Source organism: Schistocerca gregaria, chromosome 2 (genome assembly GCF_023897955.1).
Source record: "Schistocerca gregaria isolate iqSchGreg1 chromosome 2, iqSchGreg1.2, whole genome shotgun sequence".
NCBI classification, from domain to species: domain Eukaryota; kingdom Metazoa; phylum Arthropoda; class Insecta; order Orthoptera; family Acrididae; genus Schistocerca; species Schistocerca gregaria.
In genome coordinates, this window is record NC_064921.1 from 947,508,129 (window position 1) to 947,534,574 (window position 26,446).

The 26,446-nt window shown below is 36.5% G+C and overlaps 1 protein-coding gene across 1 annotated transcript in view; it reads right to left on the reverse strand.

Moving 5' to 3' along the window:
* Window positions 1-6,920: 6,920 nt before the first annotated feature.
* The window catches only part of LOC126335409 (transcription factor Dp-1-like), a 172,459-nt gene continuing 152,933 nt past the window's right edge, over window positions 6,921-26,446 (reverse strand). Inside the window, exons 10-11 of the mRNA XM_049998677.1 lie at window positions 17,045-17,128; window positions 6,921-8,680 (exon numbers count right to left, since the gene is read on the reverse strand). Of these exons, the coding sequence (XP_049854634.1) occupies window positions 8,469-8,680; window positions 17,045-17,128 (296 nt within the window). The 3' untranslated portion in view covers window positions 6,921-8,468. The remainder of the gene's footprint in view (window positions 8,681-17,044; window positions 17,129-26,446) is intronic.

The window sequence follows — 26,446 nt, forward strand, 5'->3', positions numbered from 1 at the left end:
CCTAATCTGATGACCTTGCTATTTAGTCTCCTCCTCCGAATCAACAAACTAAACAGATATGAAGTTTTGTAATTTGTATGTGAACTGCAGTTTCTCATTGTCACACCAAGTAAACGAATGTGACATCTGCTACAGTGCCATTTGATAGTTCAGAACACCCTTTACTGGATGGAGTTTAGTGGCACATAGCAAATTTGATACCACAAGCAGTTCCTTCCCACCGTCTCAACATGCAACTATATTGGTATCATAGACATACTTACGTAGAAATCAGTTTGCAACAAACGTAATTCCATGATAAAAACATCAGCAAAATGTAATGCTCGCAAGACTAGCCTTTCATCTAGTATTATCACCTTTCTGTGTCAAATACAAACAGGATAATATTAGGAAATACTGATCCAAATGTATTTGGTAATCTGATGAGGTATATGATTTTCATATTTAAATATCTCCCCTTCCCCCTTATAAAATGACTTATCTGTTACAAATGGATTTCCACTAACAGAAAGCAATTAAGTGGCTATCTTGTTCAAATGCTACAGAAAAATTCATTCTTTAACACAATGTAATCACCAGACACATTTTCTTAATCATGTTACAGTCAAATGCACAGTTCTTTTAAATTAAGACTGGATGACACACAATACCTTCCAATCTTTGATAACACCATTTTGTGCTGGGAAGTTGTTTATCAAACCACAAATATGTCTATACAACTGAATGACATCTCATTATCCACATGTCAGTCAGAGTATCTTTTAATACTGTGGACAAAGGAAATCACGTACAGCAGTGGTCAGCAAATTCATTGGTTGAAAAAGCCACGTATCAACAATGAGAATTCTTTTGAGAGTCAAATACTTTAAACTTAAAATATAGATAGTTACACTGTTATTAACTTAATTACTCTGAAGTGGGTTTTGCAAAAACCACATCAATCTGACTAAAGTAGATTCGCTGAGGTCAACCCCTTCCAAATGTCCCATCCACACTCGTCTCATATACTTGATTTGTCTACTCAATTCATTCATCCCTCTACAAGTTCAAAGCATATCAATATTTGACACTACATCTTTCACTCCACAACATTCCCTAAAATTAACAGTTCAGGTATATTGAATAAAATTTGATGTTATCCTCAAAATTATATTATTTGTTGATAAAATTTGACATAAACATATCCATAAAGTTAAATTATGAGAGACTGACAACAAATTGCACCCTTGAAGCCTCCAACTTTCTCTGATTAAAAAGGTCAAATCATTGTATTTGCAGGCACTGTCCATTCAAACAGTAACATACTCAACAATATCGTAAAAATTCATTCAGACTTGCATGAGATCTGCACTAAATTGCTTACCGCCTCTACCTACTACTGGCATTGAAAAATGTTAATGACGCGTTCAAATTAATCTATGCAAACAAGATTGACAAGTTTCTCAGAGATAGCAAGTGGACTTTCAGTGAAAGTGGTATTGAGCTAGTCCAGTGGTCTGCACCTCTCAGCTGCATTTTATACTAAAATGCATCTAGCAACCAATAGGCAAATAAAAAAAAATGTCAACTAACATTAACAGTTTCTTAAGAGGAAGTTTTCCTGCCTATAAAAAAATAAGGACAATGTGCAGGGCAAATGTATGTTAGGATGTGGTTAATTTTAATTGATTTTGGTGAATTTGACTGATCTAGATAAAGTTGACTGCTTACTTCAGGCGGAGGGGTAAGTAGCACAGCAACTGTGCAAAGCTAGATGTGATAAGGAGAATTATTGTTTGTCTTCCAGTTCTGATAACTCACAGTGTGCGTGCCTTATTCTGATCAGCTGCTATGCTATTAATTTCAAAAGGAAGTAACATGGATTAGTGAATGCGCATCATAGATACTGTCATCTTCAAATTCACTACACATTTGTAGCAAGGAATACATCAGTAAATTAAGACAGTATTTGAAATTAAATTATGGTGGTTGTTATGTAACTTAATGAATACAAGAAAATTTATATTAAAAATATTTAGTAAAGATTTATGATCCATCTCTCATATGGTATAATGCATTTAAATATGTAAAATTGTTGTTATTAATTAATCAATCATATGTTCGTCAGGCAATTCCAGTGCCACAACTTGGAGGCTGCCAAGTGTGGCAGCGATCTGAAACTGAGAACAATTAACACAAAATACTGCAGATTTTCAACGATCAATAGCCACTTGGGGGACAACTTATCATGCCCTTACTATAACTAGTCTATTGGGGGCTGATAATATACTAATTTATGTAGGTTACAATTAATAATAAGATTGGTACATGTGAGGCCAAGGTGCTGCCCCACAATATCAGTACTGGTTCTTGAGCAAGAATGTTTGACGACCACTGATCTAATCAATTGTTTTTCCTAGTCAGAATTAACTGATGTGAGGTATTTAGTTAAAAATTACTCAGCAAAGTATTGACTGCAATTTTTTTACTGGTTTTATTTCTAGTTTTACTTAAAATGAGCTACAGAAAACCTAAATCTTAATGGTCAGACTATCATCAGAAGCCAATAACTCCATTGCAAGCCACCATATTTCACTCCCTCCAATAAAATTGCCTCTCTGCCCAAGAAAAGTCTGCATTCTGCTGTTTTGTTTGAGGTTAATCTGGAAAAAATAATTTATTCTCATTTGTATTCAAATATTTCATCTCTTTTTCAAATGTGATTCCATCCAGTATCCTGTTTCTACTATTACAGGTTCAGAATATATTTTATCTCTAAGATGTCTGCATTAATCAGTAAGTTATAAAATGACATTTTTCTGTAGTTTTTTTTTAATGTTGCAAGTAGAACTGTACAATGGTATATTGCATTGTGGTTCTCAAACTTTTTTTCCTCTAAGGCCTGTTTTACTAATAAAAATAATTTAATATTATCTTTACCTTATTCTCTGTTTTACCAAATTCAATTTAGAAGGATTTTACACAACAGCACCCAAAACTAAATGAATTATTACAACTAAAATATGGAACAAATTTTTCATCTTTATAACATCTTCATTTATCCAAAAATTGTGAAATGGGCAATATTTACAGTTCAGCAAACAAGGTTTACAAGATCATTAAAAATTTAAACAGCAAAGTTCAGTGTGATGGATGGACTTCGTTTTGAGAAAGCAGTTTCTCAGGACGTGGTGCAGCAGCAGAAACAGTAACTTGGAGCTCTTTGCTTACACTCTACTTTGAATGGTAGTTCGACTTCATACTAATGTGAGACCAGTTTTGGCAGCTATGATGTTGCAAGAGGAATCAAGATCTTCATTGCATTTTGGCTCAGTGTTTTGGAATTCCTCGCTAATATGTACCAAAGACTCGAACGAAGACACTTCATTAAAATTACTCTTCAGTGAAGTATTATGAGATCGGCAAGATTTCTGAATGTGGTGCCACACAACGTAAATCTGTACTGGAGAAACCAATATTATGGCCATGGTTACAGTGGCCAAAATTGGGTTTCTCCTGTATAGTTTTACGTTACATTTGGTACCATACTCAGAAAGCTTTTATGTCAAATGAGACCAATAAGTTGCTCATGCTCTTTTATATTTAGACATTATGGCCCAAGACCATTTTTGAAAGGATTTTTAATTCAATTAAATTTATTCAAAATCGTCACTAAAATACTTTTTGAAGAGCACCTTTATTGTTGCGAGATGATGAAGGAGGCAGGCTTTTACCTCCGTTTGAAGTATAAGATTACCTGTGTCCTCTAACTCTGACATTACAGTAGGGAACACATCTAGCATGTCACTTCCCACTCGTTTTTGACACAGCTCTAATTTCTTTATGAATGGCTTCACTCTTTCTCTCCAAGATAGTACATTCGCCTGATTAGTGAAGTGAAACGTTAAGAATGTGTCAGTGACATATGTCATTTTCCATAGAAAAGATGTTGCCGAAACTGTCTGCCAGAGAGTGGAGTGACTTCTCTCCTTTAAGAAACAGAATACCTCATTCCTCACTTCAAACATTCCTTTTAGTACTTTGCCCCTGTACAGCCACTGAATATTACACTAAAAAAAATAATTCAGCACACATGTTCTCAGGTAGCATTTTAAAAAGCCCTAAATTACAGAATTTGCTTTAATATTATTAACTGCTTCTATAACCATTTGCAGCACTTAATGGAGGGTTGGGCTAGATTCTTTAGCAGCCAGAGTCTCCTCATGTATTAGACAGTGGGCCCATATGCATCAGGGGCTGCAGCTTTAACTTTCACTTACAACCCTCCATGAATTTCAGATGCCGAGTGAGCCCATCTGTGCATACTCCAATGCATCTATTCCAAGATATCGTGTTTTGATTTAAAAAGTACTGATCATGTCAAGAGACTGAACTGTAGCTATCTTCAGTATTGACTGACAGAAAAGCAATTCCTCTCAAATGTTCACGTCATGAACAAAACTAACATAACCAATCAAATGAACATCTTTAGGAATATCATTCACTTTGCCCACTTTAAGTGCAAAACAGCTGTTACATAAGTTATCAATTAACTGGTTGAGTGAATCGTCAAAAATGTCAAATTCTTCTACACACTGCGTTATTTTCAACTGTTGAGCAAATGAGTCACCAAACATTGTTGATACTATATCAATAGCTGCTGGTAAAACCAAAATGTTTGACTGTTTGTGAGATTTGTCACATTTAGCAATCCTACGCGAAACCTGGTAAAAGGCTAGAAGGGCTCTGGAAGTCACATTCGTCATTTCAGCAAAGTTCTTCTGGGTAGACAATAAAACATTTAGTTTCCTAACAAATAATTCTTTTTGTTTTCCCTGTTAATACAGGATGTTTGGTTTCAAGATGCCTCTTTAACTTATAAGGCTCCATGCCACCAGTGGCATTTAGCAAATTACAAACTGTGGCTGTTCTTCACCACTTATTATTGTCTACATGCCTTGTCGTTCTCACTTTAAGAGTATCTCCCTTTCCTCCATCAGTTGAAGGACTACCGAGGTCTTCATATTTGTCACTAACCAGGAACCATTTCACGCTGCTGTCAAGTCTTCCTCGCAAAATCTGAAAGATTATAAGGAGGCGTTGCACTGCATGCGATAGATGAGGATACATTCACAGTGCAGTCAACGATGGGCAGTTCTGCCGATGGCCGACATTGCCTGGCTCACCTGATCATATCAAGCAATGCTAAAAATATGACTACTGTTTCACTGTCGTTGACCACATCTGGCATAATACCAACATCGAGTGAAAACTCAAACTCTCTCTCTCTCTCTCTCTCTCTCTCTCTCTCTCTCTCTCTCTAGAGAGAGAGAGAGAGAGAGAGAGAGAGAGAGAGAGAGAGAGAGAGAGAGAGAAACATTCCACGTGGGAAAAATATATCTAAAAACAAAGATGATGTAACTTACCAAACGAAAGCGTTGGTATGTTGATAGTGACACTAACAAACACACAAACAAACAAAATTCAAGCTTTCGCAACCCGCGGTTGCTTCATCAGGAAGGAGAGGGAAAGACGAAAGGATGTGGGTTTTAAGTGAGAGGGTAAGGAGTCATTCCAATCCCAGGAGCAGAAAGACTTACCTTAGTGGGGAAAAAAGGACAGGTATACACTCGCATACACACACATATCCATCCGCACATACACCAATCATATTCATAGAACGTGATTTCAGTAAACATTCTTTGATCGAACTTAACGGAAATTGCGAAATCTCCTCCCAAATTATTAACTATACAACTGTATATCTGGAAGATATCTGGTGTATGTGCGGGTGGATGTGTGTGTGTATGTGAGTGTATACCTGTCCTTTTTTCCCACTAAGGTAAGTCTTTCTGCTCCTGGGATTGGAATGACTCCTTACCCTCTCCCTTAAAACCCACATCCTTTCGTCTTTCCCTCTTTCCTGATGAAGCAACCATGGGTTGCGAAAGCTTGAATTTTGTTTGTGTGTTTGTTAGTGTCACTATCAACATACCAACGCTTTCCTTTGGTAAGTTACATCATCTTTGTTTTTAGATATATGTTTCCCTCTATATATCACACACACTACCAACAGTTACTATGTAACACTGAGACTGTAATTTTTTATTCTTATATTGGAATCTGTGTTGTGAAAACAGACTGTTGCAAACCTTACAAAAATCATACTCTAACACTTGTAGAAAACTGATTGTAACTGAAAAATGTGCCTTTGAAACAAATCAGCTGTTAATTACTTTCCAACAAATCATAAGCAGCATTTCATTAATCAGGCCACTTACCTAAGCCAGGGCAAACAAAAGTTTATAAACTGTTTCAATGATTACATACACTTTATTGGTTTTTAATGTGTGACTGAAGTGTTCAATCAGAAAATATCGGATGCAGAAGAATATAATCTGAATCCTATAGCAGAGTTGGCAAAAGAATATCCCTAACAGATGGCTTCACCGTTGACAATTTTCAACTGCCCAACAGCTGCAGGAAACCCACCCCCCCCCCCCCCCCCCCACAATATTTATTTATATAGCTGCGACGAGCCGTTGTCTAGACACGCATTCAAAATCGTGGTATGTAACTGACTGAGGTAGACATGCAAAGCAGCCACACCAAGACCATTTCAACTGTCGGAAATCTTTTGCCAACTCTATTATAGATCACATTAATGAGGGAAAGAGTAAAACCACAGAGCTCTTGATGTTAAGACAATGTTCTGTTGTAGTCTTTCTCACAGTATGATTGCACAATAAAGTCAGTGATGCCCACTCTTAATAATCTCATATCTACATGTAGGATTCATTGTTTACAACTTCAATACTTACTGTATGTTATACCCAGGGTGTAGAAAGGGACTGGACTTTCATATGAAATCTAGTGCAGGCACCTTGAGGTTAATTATAACAGCATTAAATAATATTTATTATGTAATCACCAACAAAAGATGCAGCAGCAATCATTGCAGTTTTATTGTTTTAACATGTAAAATTATGATGATGATGACGACAATGATGTACAAATGCACAAATGTATGCATGCAACCTAATTACATTTTACTATAAAACAAGTCTACACTACATTCAAAACAGTATCCAACAGTCTTGGATATCCCCACATACAAGGGTGCTTCGTAAAAATAATTTCACTGAAATCATTGGGCACATGGTATCCTGAGTTACATCTGATTAGCCTCATCTCATTTTGGAATGAAAGCAAAGAGGCATTTAAAAGTTACAGCAGAAATCTAGTCCTGCCAGAATTCCTCATAACAAGGAACATCACTATTAACAATTGTTTACATTTTTATACAATATTAATCACACTCAAGAAGCTCTCAAAGACTACCATTTAAGGTAAACAATCACAGACTTTCTATTTACAGTGTTTATTGCATAGCTACGTACAACCATTGCAACACACTAATGTAAGTTCATATTTCATATAAAAACAAAAAATTAGAGTAAAGAAAGCACTGTGATTTTTCACCCTCCATTTGTACCTGATAAAATGTGCTCTATGTAGTGAAAAACTTTTTGATGGCTCTCCACAGGCCACAATCAACTTACAGTAATAACTGCCAGAAAGAAACTTTACCATGTTAATTGCAGCTCAGTTATTAATTTTAAAAATATATTTTATTAGTTGCAATTTTTCTTTATATCAACAGTCACATCCTCATTCCACTGTCGTGAGAGACACTAAAATTGGAATAAGAGAACGCTTTGTATTTGTAACAACTAGTAAAAGCAACTACATAGCAGAAGAAAATATTGTAGTGTGGATCTAACTGTGGCATTAAACTTTCATACCATGACTGACTATTGTAACAACAAATCATCTGTAAAGTGCCAGTGAAATATATGGTTGTTGCCAATTACAAGCCCATTTCTTGCAACGCTCTTCTTTTGAAATATTGAACAAACAAAAAAAAAAGAAAAAAAAACCTGTGTAAATCCAATTTAAAATTACACAGACTTTCTTACAATGTTACTGAAGCTCTTTCAATGTACAATGATCATAAAATTTTATTCCATAAATTCAAGCTTAAAGATCCAATTACTATGGTCCCTGTCAAATAACACACTGTCCAAAGGCTTCTTACAACTGCAATTCTCCTGTCAATTATTACAGTGAAAAATGTACTAATATTTATCTGGCTGGACGGTGAATATGACTTGCTGGTAGGGTGCTAAAGTAGTAACAAACTGAGAAATAAGGAAAAGACAACAGTACCAGCCTTTTGCAGCCCTATAAATACACATATAAATAGAATTAAGCACCAGGCAGTTCAAAAAACAATGTCTAAGACTGCAATACTTTCAGACAAGAGATTCAATGAATAAGAATGAGGGGGAGGGGGGAAGGCAGTAGGAGGGGGGAGGAGAAGGAAGAAGAAGAAGAAGAAATAAATATACACTTGTAAAACTGATACGATGCAACACTCCAGCAAGAACATACACATTTTCACAGTCTCATAGTGAGTGTCAAGGCAACTAATTTACTTCAAGGTCACTCGAAATATCAGATTCTTCATCAGAAAAATCTTGTATAGAAGGAGACAATGGATCAGATAATGATGCATGTGACGATGGTCTTGAAAGTTCATTGACGCCAAGACTAGCATCCAGGTCATCCACAGAAAGAGATGAACTTGGCCCGGCTTCCAAATCTGGCAGAACTGTATCCAAGTGCCCACTGGCTAATTCTGCACAAGCAACATTAAAACAGAGAAGAAAAATTATTAGTCACATGAACACATTGCAAATTATATATCTACACCACATGGGAAATGTAAATACAAGTAAGATGCATGGCGTAGAGTGTTGAAGTCCAGAATTATTATTACAGAGACTGAATTGAAGTGTATTCTACTTACTCAAACTTACTCTTATTCACACACCACTAAAAATTTTCATCCTGGTACTACTTAACATGTGATATTTCTTGTCAAGCATTTGTTATCTTATAAACGTCATTTTAGATATGATTCACTTCCGCGGGAAGTACCTTCTACACAGGGTTGCAGCCTGTACTTTTTATTATGAAGTATTGTACATTGCTGCAGAGAATTGTTTGCTATACTTTATGGGAACGAAGGACATGAAAATACTTCACTTCACATGGTTTTCATTTTTTATACAATTGATTTTACATAAGTTATTAAAAGACCACAAAAGCTGATTGTACTCTTGCGTATAATAGAGTGGCTAAGTAACTGAATAATGAACTTAGTACTGTTTCTGTATGCAACCTGAACTCAAATGTAATGATGGATCAAGGCTACTTCAGTACCTGAAAACTGCAAAACAATTTTAATCATGAAACAAATGAAAGAGGTAGTGCATATGTTACGCCGGAAAAAGTGCCAAAAAGATTGATATGATGATACAAATGACAAAACTATTGTCTATGTATGAAAGTCTATGGGAAATCAAACATGGTGTTTGGTTAACCAATGATCCACGAAACAAATATTATGGAATATAATTAGCCATTTATGTAGAGTTACATTTACAACTACTTCAGTTTGTGTGTGTGTTTTTTGTTTGTTGTCATTGTGATGGCTGAGGGTTAAGTGAACGGTTTGATCTCGTTATTTTCAGGTTAAGAAACATCTAACAGGGTGTATACACGGACATGGGGAGAAAATACACTATACTCTGGGTGAAAATACATTTTTTCCATGTTAAGCTTCAACAAAATTTCCCTCAGAGCTATAAAACTTACCAATCATTTGAATGGTAATGGTTTTATACATCAGCATAGAACTCCTTCCTGGCATTTTAGGCAACTGCATATTTTCATATTATGAAAATATAAATGCAAATTCCACCAAACTGAGCATGATAGCTTCAGAAGCACTGAAATTGATATGGTGATGTGTTCTTGTCAGCTAGTCATAGCTCATGTCACTTGAACTCGCCAGCCAATGACAGCAGATATTCAGAGCACAGAAAATGTGATGTACTAGGTCACACACTTTTACTCGGTCCTCACTGTTGTGTGCAGTGATTGTTAATATTATTTACAAAAATGAGAGAAGCGGCTGTACCTGGTTCTTCTAGTGACTTGCCATAAATTTCCATGTCACTTATATGAAACATTAATCCATAACATACAGGGTGTCCAACCCACAGACCACATGCGGCCCAAGAAGTGAGCAACTATCACACAATTTTTGTGTGTGTGTGTGTGTGTGTGTGTGTGTGTGTGTGTGTGTGTGTGTGTGTGTGTGGGGGGGGGGGGGGGGTGTTTCCATTTATGTACAGATAAGATAAATTAAACACTTTCAAAGTGAAACTCCCAGCACATGTAAGTTCAGCAGAAATTATTAATGTTAAGTACATTATGTGCAGTCCAAAAATATTCGTCTTTTTCCAGTGTGGTTCAGGTAAGCTGGACACACCAGCATTAAATGTTCGTTTCTTTTATTTGCTATAAGCTTGCTGCTTTGGGAAAAGGATGCTGGGCTTGTCTCAGCAGCCAATGTGCTACAAGCTGATAGCAAACTTCTGCTCCCAGCATCCTCTGCAAAGACCCTAGTAAAACTGTGTCAGCCAAGAGCAACATCCATGTTAAGTAGCGCAAACACACAGTTAAGAAAAGATAACTGTTTGGATTACTATAATGCAGTATGATCACATATATTGGTTGTTGAAATTTTTTTTGCTGTTTTTCTGAGGGTGTGGTTAGGCAGAATCCTAAGAGCACAGCTTAAATTGCAGCTCTGTGAACCAAATGTTTTGTTATGAGGTATTTCATGGTCTTCATCATAAATACTTTTGATGAATTTTGCTGTTGGCAGACACTTATGTGTGCACTGTGTTTTGTTGTTGTAAATGGTGCACTTTCTTTGCAACTGAAGTTTTATTTTTGTGTTATTATCTCGTTTATCTTTTATTGCTGCATTACTGGGCTAAAGTAAAATTGTATGATAGACTATCAATTCTTAGCAGTCAATATTAAAAATATTTAATGAGAACTAACACAATGGAACATTACTGGGTTTTTCCCGGATTTCCTGGGGCATATACACCCTGTTTTGGTAAAAAATGTCATACATCTAAATCGGATATGGAAAAACATCTGAACTCTGCTGCTGAACTAACCTGTAAAACATAATTTGTCCAACAACAGTATGGATTATATTGTACAACTGAATAAAATTATTTATGTTAATACAAGAATAGGTTCAAGTGTGTGTGTGGCTAGAACCAAAAGGGGAAACTCTAGCTGTAGAGATACTGGAGTCATATGCTATTTAAAACGCAAGATCTAAACACAGACAGACCACACAGGCCAATGAAAAACTTTCTTTTTTACTTTGATAGCTGATCTTTATAGATTTTTATAAGCTGAATCCAAATCTAGCCTTTGTTTTTTTGTATCACCCATAGTTTTCGAGCAATATGCTGTTTATTATATAGCATAAAGTATATGGTAAACAGGGGAAATTAATGAAATGGCTTGTTACAACATAAACATGGTTTGTATTTAAAGTAAGCTATTTAAAACAATGTGTGTTAATAGAGGTTTCCCTTGTCAGCTGGAATTTATTTGTGTTTTCTCTCTCTTTTTTTCTTTGAAGCTTCTTGTGTAGCTTTTTCTACGATGAGTCACTTGCTGGACTTTTTGGTGAAGTGACCAACAGTAGTCCCCCACCGTGTTTGTGTTCCAGCGGCCTTGGTAGTGTTTTTTCATCACTTTAATGTCCTGCTGAAAATGCTCTCCTTGCTCCTCACTAACATCTCCCATATTATCCAGGAAGTAATCAAGGTGACTGTTCAAACAGTGACCTTTCAGGATCATTAAACACCCAAAAGTTTTAAACTTCTTTAACATTGTAGCTATAATGGAAACATATTATGGGTTTTTTGATGTCCTAAGAAATTTGTAACAACTTGCTTGAATGACACCCACGCTTCTTTCTAATTTAAGGTCATTGTGGATTCAAAGTTAACATCAATTTTCTAAAGTCAGGCCCGACAAAGATGCTTTCTTTCAGTTTAGCTTCAGAAAGTGTGGAAACTTTTGGCAGAGATACTTAAAACAGGGTCCATCTTTAGGCAAAGCCTTTACAAACTGTTTTATTAGGCCTAACTTTATATGTAGAGCTGGTAGGAGTACGTTCTTTGGATCTACAATGTTTTTTTGTATAGAATGTTCTTCTCACCAGGTTTTAAACACTCCATCACAGGCCAGTGCTTTCTGCACCAGTGTTGATCCCAAGCCCTACTGTCCCATTCACACAAGAAACATGGAAATTTGGTAAAGCCATGAGCAGAGTAGCCTATTTTATTTAGCACTATTTCTAGGTTTTCACAGCTTGCTTTCATATGTACAGAATGTCTAACAGGTATACATGCATACTAGTCACCATTGCGTAATAAAACAGCCTTATACTAGTTTAGGATGAATCAGTGAATAGCCTCCAGTCTTCCTTTTTGTATTCAATACCAAATTCACTCATCAGACTGGGAATGTTTGAACAGTATTTAAATCTCCTTCTTGTTGAAAAAAACTTGGAAAATTGCTGCTCCCTCTTTCTATACATGTATATACTGGTTCCAACTGCCAATAAGTTCTTTTCTTTTAATCTAGAGCCAAGCAATTCAGCTTTTTCTTTTGTTAAGCCCAGATCTTTACTCGGACCAAGGTTAACAATTTGGTTAAACAATTTGGGCTCTAGACTTTCTGTATTACAATGAAATTCATCATCATCTGGTTCATCTAAATCAGATTGTACATCAGAAAATACTTCTGTTGGAAAAGAATTTAAATCATCTGGTGGTTCAGGAACCGGCAAATCTACAACATGCCCTACTGGTCGGATGGAGGGCGGAAGGTTAGGGTAGCTTATTACCTTCTTGTTTTTCGAATTATGACCAGTAATATCAACACTGTGAAAGTAGCAATTATCGGAATGATTTCTTGGCTCCCTACACCATAGGAACTGCAAATCTGAAGGCTTTTTTCTCCTTTTGGACCATTTTCTCATATCTTCAACACTCACATAACATACCTTATGCGGTGCCCAAGATTTATCTTGATCACCAAGTTTAGATACAAAGTATGATAGATAAACCTTTTTCACAAAGTCTGTAATGTTTCTTTGGTGTTTTTTAATCACAAATATAGCAAAAACTGTCAGCAGAGTTTTTACAAACCATGAGTAGACACGGTACTGAGCACATGTGCAGGAAATGGGAGAGTGAGGTTAGGTTGATAGTAAAGAAAACACCATCTGTTAACACAAAAACAGATTTGATCTTTTTTTGCCAGCGAATGTTTTTCAGCAGTGCTACCAACGCAACGTCATCTAGATTCATTACACCTCCTTTTTAAATTATTTTAACTGTATAACAGCTGTTGAATTCTTTTACAATAATTTCTTAATTTAATAAATTTATCTGTAAAATGTGAAAAAAATAGTGGGTGATACAACTTAAGTATCATATTTGGATTTCCCACCCTTGAAAACATAAGAATACGATATTTTCAGCAAAAAAAGGTTTTTCCATCATTGGCCTGTTTTAATTTACTGCTCGCAAACTGATACTTCTAACAAGAAAGACATAAAACTGTATCCATTAGTGGTATAATATTTTACAGCCAAAAATTGCTTTTAAAATAAGTTACTCAGTTTTGGTCAAAATGGAATCCTATGTTGGACACCAACTTCAAGATGCCGCATCAACAAGTGACTGAATTGGTTGTGGTTGTTGTTGTTGTTGTTGTTGTTGTTGTTGATGATGATGATGATGAGTGGCAAGTCTGCTGATGGCATGTTGAAAAATACAAGTTACCTTTTCATAATGTACTCGAGTTAATGCTGACAACAAAGCAACTAATTTTGGCATAAACCATTCTTTATTTACAAATGTGACAGATTTGGTACCAGATTTGATGAAGGGAAATTGTCATTCATCTGCAGTGCCTATAACTGTGTGAGACATGCTACAACATTATTGTCTTACAACACAGGCATTGTAGTTTTGAAAATTTATACTGAATTCCACTCTGCTGTAAAAAGAGCAAAATTGTAAAAAATTATAGAATCTGTGGGTGGCAAGTTCCATGAAGTGAAACACCATATGGGAACAAAATAGCCCTCTCCTTTACCCTGCATAGGTATATTATTAAATTAGAAAGCAATCGGCATTATTTTGTAAGCTTCGAAGGAATTTGTTCTGTGACTTTGCAAAATTTATTCATGCTTAACACTGACAAGGTCTTGACTGACATTTACTTGAATTTTTGTAGCTAAATTAACCCTATTTATTAAAACTATAAAATGCTTGAGAGGCAACTGCATAAGAATTTCGAATGTGTATATCATCTTGGAGAATCTTATACACAACCAATAAAATGAAAGTAAGATCTCTTTGTTCAACATGATACAAGTTGTTTTTACATGAACTGGCTAGGAAATTCACAGATCTGTTTTATAAATTTGCTGACAAACCTTTAGAGTATGTAAATAAAAGGTTCGTTTGAGGGACACAAACAGTTTATTTGCAGCACCAAGAAATATAAACTTAAAAAACGATGTTGAATTTCACTTTCTGTTAGCATGATTAAAAATTTAAAGCTGTAAAATTTGAATTTAAATATGAATGATTTTTTCCAAGTAAATTTCATTATTAAACAAATTATGGTCAATTATATATTTCTGAAATTTTGCGGATTTACCCACTGCACACAAATGACAACAAATATTTAATAAGATAAAGTATGACTTTACAAATCTGCAAAAAATTAATTTCATTTCTATCATCGATTCCCACTACTTCAGTATTCACAGAGAGTGAGTTTCTATTCTGGTGAGTATTAAGTGGCAGGACGAAAGAGTTAAAGCACACACAAACTTGACAAAAAATGAGTTATTTATTTATCTTAAATGTAGAGTGCAAAGATGCTCTGCATTGAAAATTAAGCAAATTAAATAATACTTTAAGATATGAAGTAATTTTCCCTACCTGTAACAACCAATACACTTTATTTGCTCAGAGAAAAGTGGCAACCCTAACCCTATGACACACACACACACACACACACACACACACACACACACACACAGAGAGAGAGAGAGAGAGAGAGAGAGAGAGAGAGAGAGAGATGGTGTTTGGTTTGTGGGACGCTCAACTGCGCGATCACCAACGCCTGTACAAAGTCCCAATTTTTAACAGTCCAATTAAGCCACTATCACAAATTATGATGATGACACACAAACGCCCAGTCCCCAAGCAGAGAAAATCTTCAACCCGGCTGGGAATCGAACCCGAGATCCTGACATCCAGAGGCAGCAATGCTAGGCACTAGACCACGAGCTGCGGACGGAGGAGGAGGGAGAGTGTAAATTTGTTTTCTTATGTATACTACCACAGCTGGCAGCAGAAATGGCTGAGTATAACCATGTTTGTCGCAGACGACCTTCCACCTGCTCCAGTGTATCCAATGTCCAGCAACATGCACAACAGAAGACTGCTACACGCAATGCCAAATGCAATAGAGGTCGCTAACTTTTGGGCGGAAAAAGTGTAAATAATTGTCTTTATTATATATAGAGAAACATTCCATGTGGGGAAAAATATATCTAAAAACAAAGATGATTTAACTTACCAAACCAAAGTGTTGGCATGTTGATAGACACACAAACAAAAACACATGCACTAAATTCAAGCTTTTGCAACCAACGCTTGCTTCATCAGGAAACAGGGAAGGAGAGGCAAAGACGAAAGGATGTGGATTTTAAGGGAGAGGGTAAGGAGTCATTCCAATCCCGGGAGCAGAAAGACTTACCTTAGGGGGAAAAAAAAGGACCGGTATACACTCGCACACATACATAAGTGCGGATGGGTGTGTGTGTGTGTGTGTGTGTGTGTGTGTGTGTGTGTGTGTGTGTGTGTGTGTGTGTGTCCTTTTTTTCTCCCTAAGGTAAGTCTTTCTGCTCCCGGGATTGGAATGACTCCTTACCCTCTCTCTTAAAACCCACATCCTTTCGTATTTCCCTCTCCTCCCCTCTTTCCTGATGAAGCAACAGTTGGTTGCGAAAGCTTGAATTTTGTATGTGTGTTTGTGTGTCTATCAACATGGCAACACTTTCGTTTGGTAAGTTACATCATCTTTTTCGACAAGTACATATTTTACACATTGTAAATGCTTCTGACACGAATAAACAAAAACCGTGTTTGTTACTTTGATTTAATTCAACACAAATTTTAAGTGTTCAAAACAGATGAACAGTCACAGCAGTGCCTACAACAAGATCAGTGAGATCGAGTACTATCTGTAAGCTTCACTACTGCACTGGAACTAAAATTCAACATTGTCTAGAGTTAATAACGATACATATATTTTGTGCAACCTATAATGAAACTTTTAAGAATTCAGAAGTTGCACAGATTTAGCAACTGCACAGTGAACTGTTTGCGGCTGCTGAGATAGGTGCCTGTATCCAAGATAAGAATACGTAATTTAGTCCTGTGTGTTGTCAAATTACTGTGTTTTTTTCAGTAATTCTTAGCTCATTTCATTCATCACGTTTGGCAATGAAAATGATCCCTGGTTAAATAATGTCAACACAAACGTAACAAATCTGAAGCATGCAACTTGTGTCTTTTCCTGACCTATTGTACCTGAGCCTGTAAAAACAGACTGCTTGACAAGAAAGATGTTATTGTTAATATCTATAGTACCTGTCAGCCATTCTTCTAGCACCAGAAGAAAATTGTTGGCACAGGAGAAGAAAAGTATGCTTTAATACAGTTATACTGAAAGAGTGGGGAAAAAATTATGTATTTGTGTAATTACCAGGCCATATAATTTGCAGAAAAATAACATCTCAGGACAAACAATAAGTCCAAACAATGAAAGCAACAATAAGTGTCAAGTCAGTTATGAGATAACACAGGAGGAGGAGGAGGAGGAGGAGGAGGAGGAGGAGGAGGGGGTTGTTTTAATGTTGCAGGTATTATCCTAAAAAGGATTATGAAGTAGGAATGTGTGTGAAATTTTCACGCATATATAAAGGTACAACTTTGAAGCAACACAAACAGCTAATACTCACGGACAACGTAATTTTCCAAGGCTTTGGGAACCATGGATTTGGCCTTCTGCAGGTCTGCATCTGAGCACTCTCCTCTGTCAAGACCTACAAACATACCCAATTAGTAAACATTTTGGCCAAGGAATTTGAAAGAAAAATTCATGTTTCCACAATATGTGGTGCATTAAAAATAAAAATTAATGAAATAACATGATTTCAGAAACTTTACTGTCCTCATACAGATACAATTTTGATAAGCAGGAGACCCAGGTTTGATTCGTGACATTGGTACAAATTTTCACTCGCTGCTTCAGTCAACGTAAAAATAAATAAATAAAAATTAATTATAGCAATAATTGTAACAAAGTTGCAGAAAATTTATATAGTAGATGGTAATTTCCAAATCAATATCCATGGTGACCCATAAAACAGCTCCTTCACGAGAAACTGCAACTTACTTTCTTTTTTATTTTTAACATGTTTTAAGTTATTACAGATGTACCACAAGCTGGCAAATGCGAGTCAGTTGGACAGCACATACATGGAATGCAATGTTTTTGCACCCAACTATTCCTCCAGCTATGCTCCATAATTAACACTGGTGATTCCATAATTTAGCAATAAAACTGTTGGGTTAACTGGCATCCTGGAAGTGAACTCATTTGAAAACAACAGGGAAAAAAATTGAGTTACCAAGTGGCAGCAGACAGTGGCACATAAGTTGTTGTATAAACAATAGTTTTCATTATAATGATGATGTAAATAAAATAGAAAGAAACTTCCACATGGGAAAATTATATTAAAAACAAAGATTCCAAGACTTACCAAGCGGGGAAGCGCCGGCAGACAGGCACAATGAACAAAACACACAAACACACACACAGAATTACTAGCTTTCGCAACCGATGGTTGCTTCTTCAGGAAGGAGAGGGAAAGACGAAAGGATGTGGGTTTTAAGGGAGAGGGTAAGGAGTCATTCCAATCCCGGGAGCGGAAAGACTTCCCTTAGGGGAAAAAATGGACAGGTGTACACTCGCACACACACACACACACACACACACACACACACACACACACACCCATCCACACAGACACAAGCAGACATATTTAAAGGCAAAGAGTAAGGAAAGTCTTCCCCTAAGGGAAGTCTTTCCGCTCCCGGGATTGGAATGACTCCTTACCCTCTCCCTTAAAACCCACATTCTTTCGTCTTTCCCTCTCCTTCCTGAAGAAGCAACCATCGGTTGCGAAAGCTAGTAATTCTGTGTGTGTGTGTGTGTGTGTGTGTGTGTGTTTTGTTCATTGTGCCTGTCTGCCGGCGCTTTCCCGCTTGTTAAGGCTTGGAATCTTTGTTTTTAATATAAACAATAGTTTTCAGTAGACATGCTGTCTTCCTCCAACAAAACAACAGAATGGTTGGAGAAAAATCAACAATGATCCTGTTATCATGCAAGTCACCGAAGTAGCATCCAAATGAAAGACTGGCACCAGACTGCTTCTGAGTGTATTGACGATTTGGCAAGAAAATGCTAAAACACCAAGTTTTGTCTGAGTTGCAGTGGCCTTACTCAGCCTGGACTGTTCTTGATGGGGTAGGTGGTTGGCATGTTGATAGACACACAAACACACACACAAAATTCAAGCTTTCGCAACCAATGGTTGCTTCATCAAGAAAGATGGAAGGAGAGGGAAAGACGAAAGGATGTGGGTTTTAAGGAAGAGGGTAAGGAATCATTCCAATCCCGGGAGCGGAAAGACTTACCTTAGGTGGAAAAAAGGACAGGTGTACACACACACACACACACACACACACACACACACACACACACACACACACACACACACACACACACAGACACACAGACATTTGTAAAGGCAAAGAGTTTGACGTCAGCAAGTGTTCGAAGAACGCGCAAAGCGCACTTGCTGACATCAGAAACCGCAGGGGGTGGGGGTGGTATGGTGGGGGGTAGGGGTGGGTGAGGGTGTCATTGGTTGCTTTTGGCAAGTGATCAGTCAAGGCTGTCTAAACAGATATAGGTATAGAAGGACTGCAGTAGACAGCAGATGTTCAGTTGTATTGCAGTGACAATGGAAACATAATGCCTAAGTCGAAAACATGGAAGGACAAAAAGACAGGTGCAACTCGTTCTTTACTGTGGGCTGCAATAAGAAGAATTTATGCTTCAAGAGCAGCTACATCTGCGACACGTGCTGCTGCTGATACAGATGAGATGCTTGGCGCCATTGTTGATTTGTTTTCTAATTTAGATGACGAACCACAAGAGCCACAAGATGTTATTCAAGAAGCGCCTGATAGTAGCGAATTAAACACTCCACCTATTGAGGAAACAGATAAACATTTTGGAATAAAACGGAAAGCTGAAGAAGATCTTCGGCCTGATTCAGCAGAACATAAGCAACCACGTGAGGAAACTTCAGGTAACGAAATAGAAATGGCTGAAGAATATTCTGCACAAATTCGTTCTGTAAATAGTGACAGTGGTACTGATGGTGGTGTTAATAGTGTGGATCAGTCAAAGTTTTTTATGTGGAAAAGTGTAGATGCTATTAAAAATGGTGATATACATTTTATTAATACTCATTTGTTCAAAGTATGGGGCTATGGACACAGCTGGCAAGATAATAAAGATGCTCAGGTAATATTTATGGTAAACATTATGTAACGTCTGCAGCTCAATGGTATTCTAATCAATTAAGTCAATTTTTATCTAAAGCTCAATTTCATAGTTTACCTGATTATTGTTATTTTAAATCTATATCTATTGATTTAATTCCTGTTGGGTTAAAAGCTTCATTTTCTACAAGTAGTACATTAAGTGGATCAGGATCTATAACACATGTACCATTTATTATTTATAATAAAGGTGGAAATTTAACTGTTGCTCATGAAATAATTGAAATAAGTAGCACATCTACTAATCCAATGTTAATTAGTGGTATTAAGGGAAAGAAAGATGTATAAAAAATTATGTGGAGAGATGGATATAACGATTATCCTTATTGTAAAGCAGTAGTATGTAATTGGCCTAATTATGATTCATGGATTATACCCTTTGATAATAATGGTTCAGGAAAAAAAGTGGTGTATACAAAATGAAGTAAAGATGACCAGTATTATTAAATAAAATATATTCACAAGGTATAGCAAGTCGGGCAGTTGATAATTCAGAAATTTTTTCATGGAATTACAAGCCACAAATAGGTATAATTAAAACAGCACGGCATGCTCATGGTGTTGGTTTAGCAGATGATACATATATGTTAGGTTCAACGAATAGACCTGCTTTTTCAACTGTAATGAAAAATGTAAGTACATCTGGTTTTGCAATGCAAGAAGAAAATGAAAAATTAAAACCAATATCTAATAATACAACATTATTTGTGTATGACCAGTGTACTGAAAAAGGTCAGGAAATAGGTAAATTAAATGAAATTCATCAAGGATGTCAAATACCTAGTTTCAGTTTAGGTATTAATCCTGTACAAAATAATACTCCTACAGAAGGAAATTCATTTGTAATTCAGATGACAACTAGAATTACTATAGGTACTAATTATGAAACATATAATTCTCAAACACGTACATTAAGTCATACTGACGAAATGTGGATGACTTCTTCTACTAAATCATTTGTAGATGATTTTAGAGGTGTTTGCTTTGATTATAATGCAATGTATAGCAACCCATAGGTGCATTGTTGATAGCCACGCTATGGGGCTAAACAAAGGCTATATCCAGAAGTATTGAATTAGTTTATTGGGAACATTGTGAATACAAAATTTCATCAAAATTTGTAATGGTCATGTGGGTAGCCCTAGATCACTTGGCATGGAATAATGCACCAGCAACTTTATGGTTACCAAATTTTCACACAACACGGTCAGCTAGCGATGACTAAGTTATAAAACATTTGTTATCTTTTAACAAAATCTTCTAATTTTCAATTGTGGATTTTCCTCCACAGACCCACAAAGAGAACTTGGTACTTTTACCTGATGGGACAGTATGACAGAATCACAAGATTATTGAATACTTACTAAAATTGTTGCTACTACAAATACTAGTATATCAGGTGGAACAAGATCATCACTACAGAGACAACTGTACATCCCCACATCATGAACAGTGAAGTTATCCACCACATGAGGTGGTGTGGTGAGTAATTTAAGACAATATCTTCAAGGTCAAAATATTTAGTTGAAGGACATTTTTAATCAAATTCTCAGAAAAACTTCATTCATTCACCATGAAATTACAGCCAAAAAGCAGGATACTTTTTGAAAGAAATTCATGACATTTTAGAAAAAAAGGGTTCTTTGCAGATCTTCTAAGTAGATGGGGGTACCCATTCTGCTTTATTCTCTCCAATCTGGCGAAGAGCAGAAAATAATTATACCCTACTGAACACAAATGAATGAGCATTCTCTCTGGTATAAATGGTAGATGGGCAAGTAACAACATTTGGTTCACATTCATATTCTGCTGATTGTCAGCCTTTCAGGAAATCATCAAAAGAAGCTTATACTGGGATCATGAGTGACTAGTACTGTATAGAGTAAAACCCTTGTGCCGTTCACTTTACATTGGAAATGGGAAAGGAGAGAGAACTGGTAATGCACCATCTGCATGCTTCAGTGCTCATTCTCTCACATTCTCTTCTGTTCACTCAAATGCAAACATTTGCCAAGATGTAAAATGTAACAACAGTGACTAGTAGTAAACAGATTCTGAAAATCCCAGTTTGCTTGTGTTCACGTCCACTCACTCATGTGTAAACAAGGCTTAAAAGATTCTGTGATGCACTTATTGAGTAATACTCCCCAAAACAGAAGATAATCTTACCACAAGTCAAAATGTATGGACACTATAAATAACTTCTGCTTTTAGCTTTAATTGTTTTTATTATGCTACAGCAATTCTGATCTATATGCAATTATAAAGCATGTATAAACAAATAAAAAAAACATCAAGGTAACACATAGTATGCAAAGAGCAGTATGCACAGTGTAACCCCACTTCTACGTTCCTAGAATCAACAGTTTTGTGCTTGTTACAACATGTTTTATCGGGCCGTTCACATCCCAAATGTTAATTTTCACCCGGATTTTCATTATCATAATTTCCCATCATACTTAATGAAACAATGTTAAGTGAGAGAAAGAAAACTGTTACTGAGACGCAATGATGCTGAAAAGGCATTGCCTTTCACATATTGTTCACAAACATTACACACTGTGCGATGTCCTTTTTTTGACACATGTTCCTTTTAGTGTCGCATGTTTCTACTATATGCGGCATCATTAATAACTAGGGAAAGGGAAATGTATCTACTTGTGACAAAATTTGCATTTACTTTTTTGTAAAATTCACATCTATTTCTATTTTTTTGAGTTTGTAAATGATTAGATGCACTAATACAAAAGGTTATCATGCTGCACGGATGAAGACGACTGTGACTGACTGTGTGCCAAATGGGAACTTTTTGACCGGACTGTTTGCTTTTGCAAAAATTTCACACCTTTTTGTTCCAAAATGGCTTTCATTTTCTTGGTTTGGCAGTATTTAAGTTTTCAAGAATGATGGATTTGTTAAAAAGCAGCAGCATTTTCCCGCAAATGAACTGAATGTGTCACCAAATTAAAGTGTTTTTGGACGTTGCAGATTTTGTAATCATCGAATTAGGTGGGAAAGATAAGTAGACTTTCATACCTGTGCAACTCATGCTTGACAACTGTACAAACTAAACTGACAAGATACTTAGCACGGAAGTCGAACCAAGCATGTGGTAATTCTGTTTTTCAGCACAGACGAAAAAAATTACAGATACATTTTCCAGTTGCTATGCTGCAGAGTGCAGGCGCTATTGGTTATAGTGGCAGATAGCTATGAGTGTAGACAAACTAGAATTTTAATCGCTAGATGGGAGAGGAGATGTGCACGGAAACAAGCCCCAGTTTCCTTTAGCAGGGCAGCAGCCTACAGCAGGACTGAACATTGTTACAGGGATCGTCGATCTCTTTTGGTGTTGTAAGGGTGGAAATTGAAACCCATGGTTGACAGGAGTAGTCGCTTCACTTTTTTCAAAATAAAGAAAGAAAACCACGAGCAAAACACTACACAAGACATTTGGGGATTGCCTGTTGAGGTTAGCAGATTACTGTTAATGAAGTAGTTCAGGCCTGACCTCTAGCAGTATTCAGTGTGACCACAGTTCTAAACAACCACCACCTAATTTGCCATGTTGAAGGTTTAGCTTTGGCTAAAAAACAAATGTACATATTTCTTTGTTGTAAAATGCTAGACCCTGTGGCTGAGTACTACTAAATTAAATAGAGCATTCAACCATCCACAATTGGCATGGTGCCAGATCACTGTGCACATTGCTGCATCATTGCATTCACACACACTTTATTTTGCAAATAGGTTCTTATGTGCATTATCTTTCCAAACTCAGTGTTGCCAGATGATATAAAACACCAGTAACCGAAAACTGGTTACATGTTCAATATTTACATATAGAAAATAAAGCTATTTCAATTTTAAGTAACTTTGTGTTATTGCAATTCAAGGCAGAATTTGCATCTATTCCACAAATATCACAAAATGTGAGTTTTCTGGTCCCTAACAATAACTGTGTGGGCACAAAGTGCCAAAGAAACGCAATATCTAACTGGAGAAGACAAGTGTATTTTTCATGGAATAATTATATATGCTCTAGCTGTCAAACATGATCACTGTTATCGGTTACTCAGGAAGACAACAGATGTAACACTCATGAAATATTAATTCACCAAACGAAGATTATAGAAACTGAAATGACAGAACGTGTGATTTTGTGAATCCTCTGGGATATCCTATGTCTCCAGGTAACTTATGTTTATTGGATATCTGGCTGGAGGAAAATATACATCGAGAGTCGAAGTGAGTCTGATGTGATATATTGACAACACTGGTAATATTTAAGAGTGATGTTTACAGTGGCTGATGAACTTTAAGATTATACAGTCATAGATATGAGATTCATTAATGTCAAACCCCTGGTAAAGGGAAATTCAGTATCTCAAAGTGAGAATGGGCATTTACCTTCTTTGGAGTAATCTTTACAATGGCTGAATGAGTAACAATAGTATCTGTGGCCATGTTTACAAATAGTTCTACATTATTCAGCAGCTGGTGAATTTAGCAATGCTACCAGGGAATGGGAGCAGTTCTGGAACTGAATAACGGGCCCCCATGCACACAGGTAAGCCTATTGTTAGTTCTGCCAGCAGTCAACACATCAAAATACACATGCAACCCCCCCTCCCTCTCACACATACCCCTTACATCTGGCCCCCAATGTAGTGGCACAAATTCATCAAACAGTATTAAAAGCATTAGTGTTACATTAACAGTGTTTCTATAATAGTCCAAGTAGTCTGAGTTAAGCAACAACATACAATCAAGTATGCTAATACTAACACAAAAACAAATTCATGAGTACGGGGAAACATCTAAACTGGAAGTATCCAATGTAGAAAAGATTACCGAAGCAACATCAGTGAGCGAGGTACAGGAACATTCTCGTTCACTGCCAAACTAAAACCTACAAAAAGTAAACAACTTGAGACTCAAACAAGCATGTTATACGGCCTTTTGTCGTCAAAATTAGTTATGAGTGAAAAGAAGGCAGACAAAAATTAAGCTCGAAATAGTCATATCTACTAGTAATATTCAGGATACCCTTAAAATAGAATTCAGTACTACTACTAAAGCAGCCATTACCCAATCTTTAGAGGCTTGCAAACAGAAGTTATAGAAACAAATTGAGAGCCATGCAAGAATGTTGCAGCAACATGCGGAGCAAACCCAACAGTTAACTATGACTATTCTGAGAAAACAATTTGGTTGGGAATAAACTGCAAACACATGTGGCAACTGTTGTTAAGCAGTGTAAGAAGGCATACATAACAACGGTAAGGCATGATTCGTATACAGTGTCTGGACAATTACAAGTACAATTTTTTGTATGCCCATCTTTCTGCTTTAGCGGAACACAGGTGTAGGCCGCTGCCCTGCAAGGAGGAGGCAGGGCTTGTCTCTCTGCAATGTTCTTTCTCCTCCAGTGGTCAACATTCTACTCCTCCAGTGGTCAACATTCTAGTTTGTTTATGCTTGTGGCCAGCAGCCACAAAATAGCGTCAGCACCCGCCACTATAGTGATTGGAAAACAAAATCTGTCACTTCTTCTGACAATGCTGAAATTCTTTCTCTAATGTTCAATTGAAATTACTTTCAGTTGTAATTCTACATTAACAGCCTTGTCAGTTTTATCTGTTGCATTGTCATGTGAGGTAGAAATTAATAATCTCCAGCTTTTGTAGACATTAAACTGGGTGGAAAGAAACAATTTCTTCTTCTTCTTCTCCTCCTCCTCTCTCTTTTTTAAAAAATCAAATATTCCAGCCATTTAGTGTGACAACACTTCAAATTTGTTCAACTAATCATCTAAAAAAAAAACTGATGTGATTTTTGACAAAAATAGATGCATATTTTACCAAACAAGTGTGAATTTTGGTAAAAATAGATGCTACATGGACGATAAATAGTTTGGACAAGAAGAGAATAGAAGTTTTCGAAATGTGGTGGTACAGAAGAATAGATGTGTATATCACATAACTAATGAGGAGATATTGAATAGAATTGGGGAAAAGAGAAGTTTGAGGCACAACCTGACTAGAAGAAGGGATCAGTTGGTAGGACATGTTCTGAGGCATCAAGGGATCACCAATTTAGTATTGGAAGGCAGTGTGGAGGGTAAAAATCATAGAGGGAGACCGAGAGATGAATACCTGGGAGATAATGAAGCTTGCACAGTAGCATGGAGAGCTGCAATAAAGCAGTCTGAGGAATAAGGGGAGTTGTCAATATCTGCCATGGTAGTAGCCCAAACATCAGCTTCTGGTGGATGTAAAAGAGATACCAGCTTGCATCATTTACATATATATTAGTCATTATGATTAAAGACTAAAGTGTAAGGAACCACATGTCATTCACATAATGAACCACATTTCATTCACAAGTGGACTTGTTCAAGTGATATATTTTCTTTTATATACATGAATTTTAATTGTGCTGGTTACTTTTACTATAGGGGTTTTATTCCAGGTAATCTGACTTTAAATTTACTATCAATACAATTCTAAGAGCATTCTGGCTGAATGCTGTGAGAAAGAAACATTGCAAACCATCCAAACACAGCAAAATGCTGAACAACAAAAGCATCCTCTTCCTACCACACACTTCAGGTTTTGGTTATTCAAAAGCTGTAACAAAAAGCAAATTACATTAAAGAGGCCAAATGCCCCCTACTACTGGATCAGACATGCCTTTAAGGCCAGAAAAATCTGGAATTGCCT